This window comes from Galeopterus variegatus, unplaced genomic scaffold (genome assembly GCF_000696425.1).
Source record: "Galeopterus variegatus unplaced genomic scaffold, G_variegatus-3.0.2 Scaffold5981, whole genome shotgun sequence".
Taxonomy (NCBI): domain Eukaryota; kingdom Metazoa; phylum Chordata; class Mammalia; order Dermoptera; family Cynocephalidae; genus Galeopterus; species Galeopterus variegatus.
Window position 1 is genome coordinate 111804 of NW_007732092.1, and position 1219 is coordinate 113022.

Consider the following 1219-nt stretch of genomic DNA (forward strand, 5'->3'; position numbering starts at 1 on the left):
ACCATCTATGTGGTCTGCTCTCCAGGTACGGTTTCTGGAGCAGCAGAACAAGGTCCTGGACACCAAGTGGACCCTGCTCCAGGAGCAGGGCACCAAGACAGTGAGGCAGAACATGGATCCTTTGTTCGAGCAGTACATCAGCAACCTCAGGCGGCAGCTGGACAGTATCATGGGCGAGAAAGGCCGTCTGGACTCCGAGCTCAGAGGCATGCAGGACTTGGTGGAGGACTTCAAAAACAAGTGAGTCAAAGGAGAGAAGTGGGCTCGGTTTGTTGAAGCACACTCTTCAAGACTATGAGGAGACCAGGTCCAGATGTCGGCAGATTGCTTAGCAAAACATGTCCATGGAAAATAAAATCACAAATTATTGCCTAAGAGAGAATATGAAAAGAAAAAAGGAGAGAATGGGTGGTTGGATAAGGGTAGGAAAAAGAGGGTAGCTACAGCAAAAATGATCTTTTACGATTTTTTGTGGCATAAAGCTAGATTTGGATAAATTCCATTTAAGGAATATGTTAAGTCCCAGGCTGCCTTTCTGGTTTATCGTTACCACTGGCTCAAATATCTCTTCCCCTTCCTTCTTGTAGATATGAAGATGAAATCAACAAGCGCACAGCAGCGGAGAATGAATTTGTGACTCTGAAGAAGGTGAGCTGATTAAGCAGGGTTTCACATTGCTTTGCTGGAAGAGGGGAAATACTGCGCACCCTGCCCCCATCTGAGTGGAGAACTGATAGGAAACTATAGACTGGGAAGGAGGGCTCAGCTGACCCCGAGTTGTTGGCTCTTTCCCCAGGACGTGGATGCTGCCTACATGAATAAGGTTGAACTGCAAGCAAAGACGGATTCTCTTACAGATGAGATCAATTTCCTAAGAGCGCTCTATGAAGCAGTAAGCATTTCTACCCTCTTCTTTACTCTGATGAGGGTCTGCAATGGAAGGAAGATTCTTAGGGCTGTGGACCTCTGTACATGTAAAGGCAAAGATAATCTTAGGATTCTCTGTCTTGCAGGAACTGTCTCAGATGCAAACACACATCTCAGACACTTCCGTGGTCCTCTCCATGGACAACAACCGTAACCTGGACCTGGACAGCATCATTGCCGAAGTCAAAGCCCAATACGAGGAGATCGCCCAGAGGAGCCGGGCTGAGGCCGAGTCCTGGTACCAGACCAAGGTGAGCAATGAGCTGGCAGATGCTAAGGAACCTCTGTATCC

The 1219-nt window shown here is 47.8% G+C and overlaps 1 protein-coding gene across 1 annotated transcript in view; it reads left to right on the plus strand.

Annotated features, from left to right (window-relative positions):
• Positions 1–1219, plus strand: part of LOC103605674 (keratin, type II cytoskeletal 6A) — a 6576-nt gene that overhangs the window by 2202 nt on the left and 3155 nt on the right. The window contains exons 2-5 of the mRNA XM_008590294.1: positions 26–240; positions 588–648; positions 797–892; positions 1014–1178. Coding sequence (XP_008588516.1) covers positions 26–240; positions 588–648; positions 797–892; positions 1014–1178 — 537 coding nt within the window. The remainder of the gene's footprint in view (positions 1–25; positions 241–587; positions 649–796; positions 893–1013; positions 1179–1219) is intronic.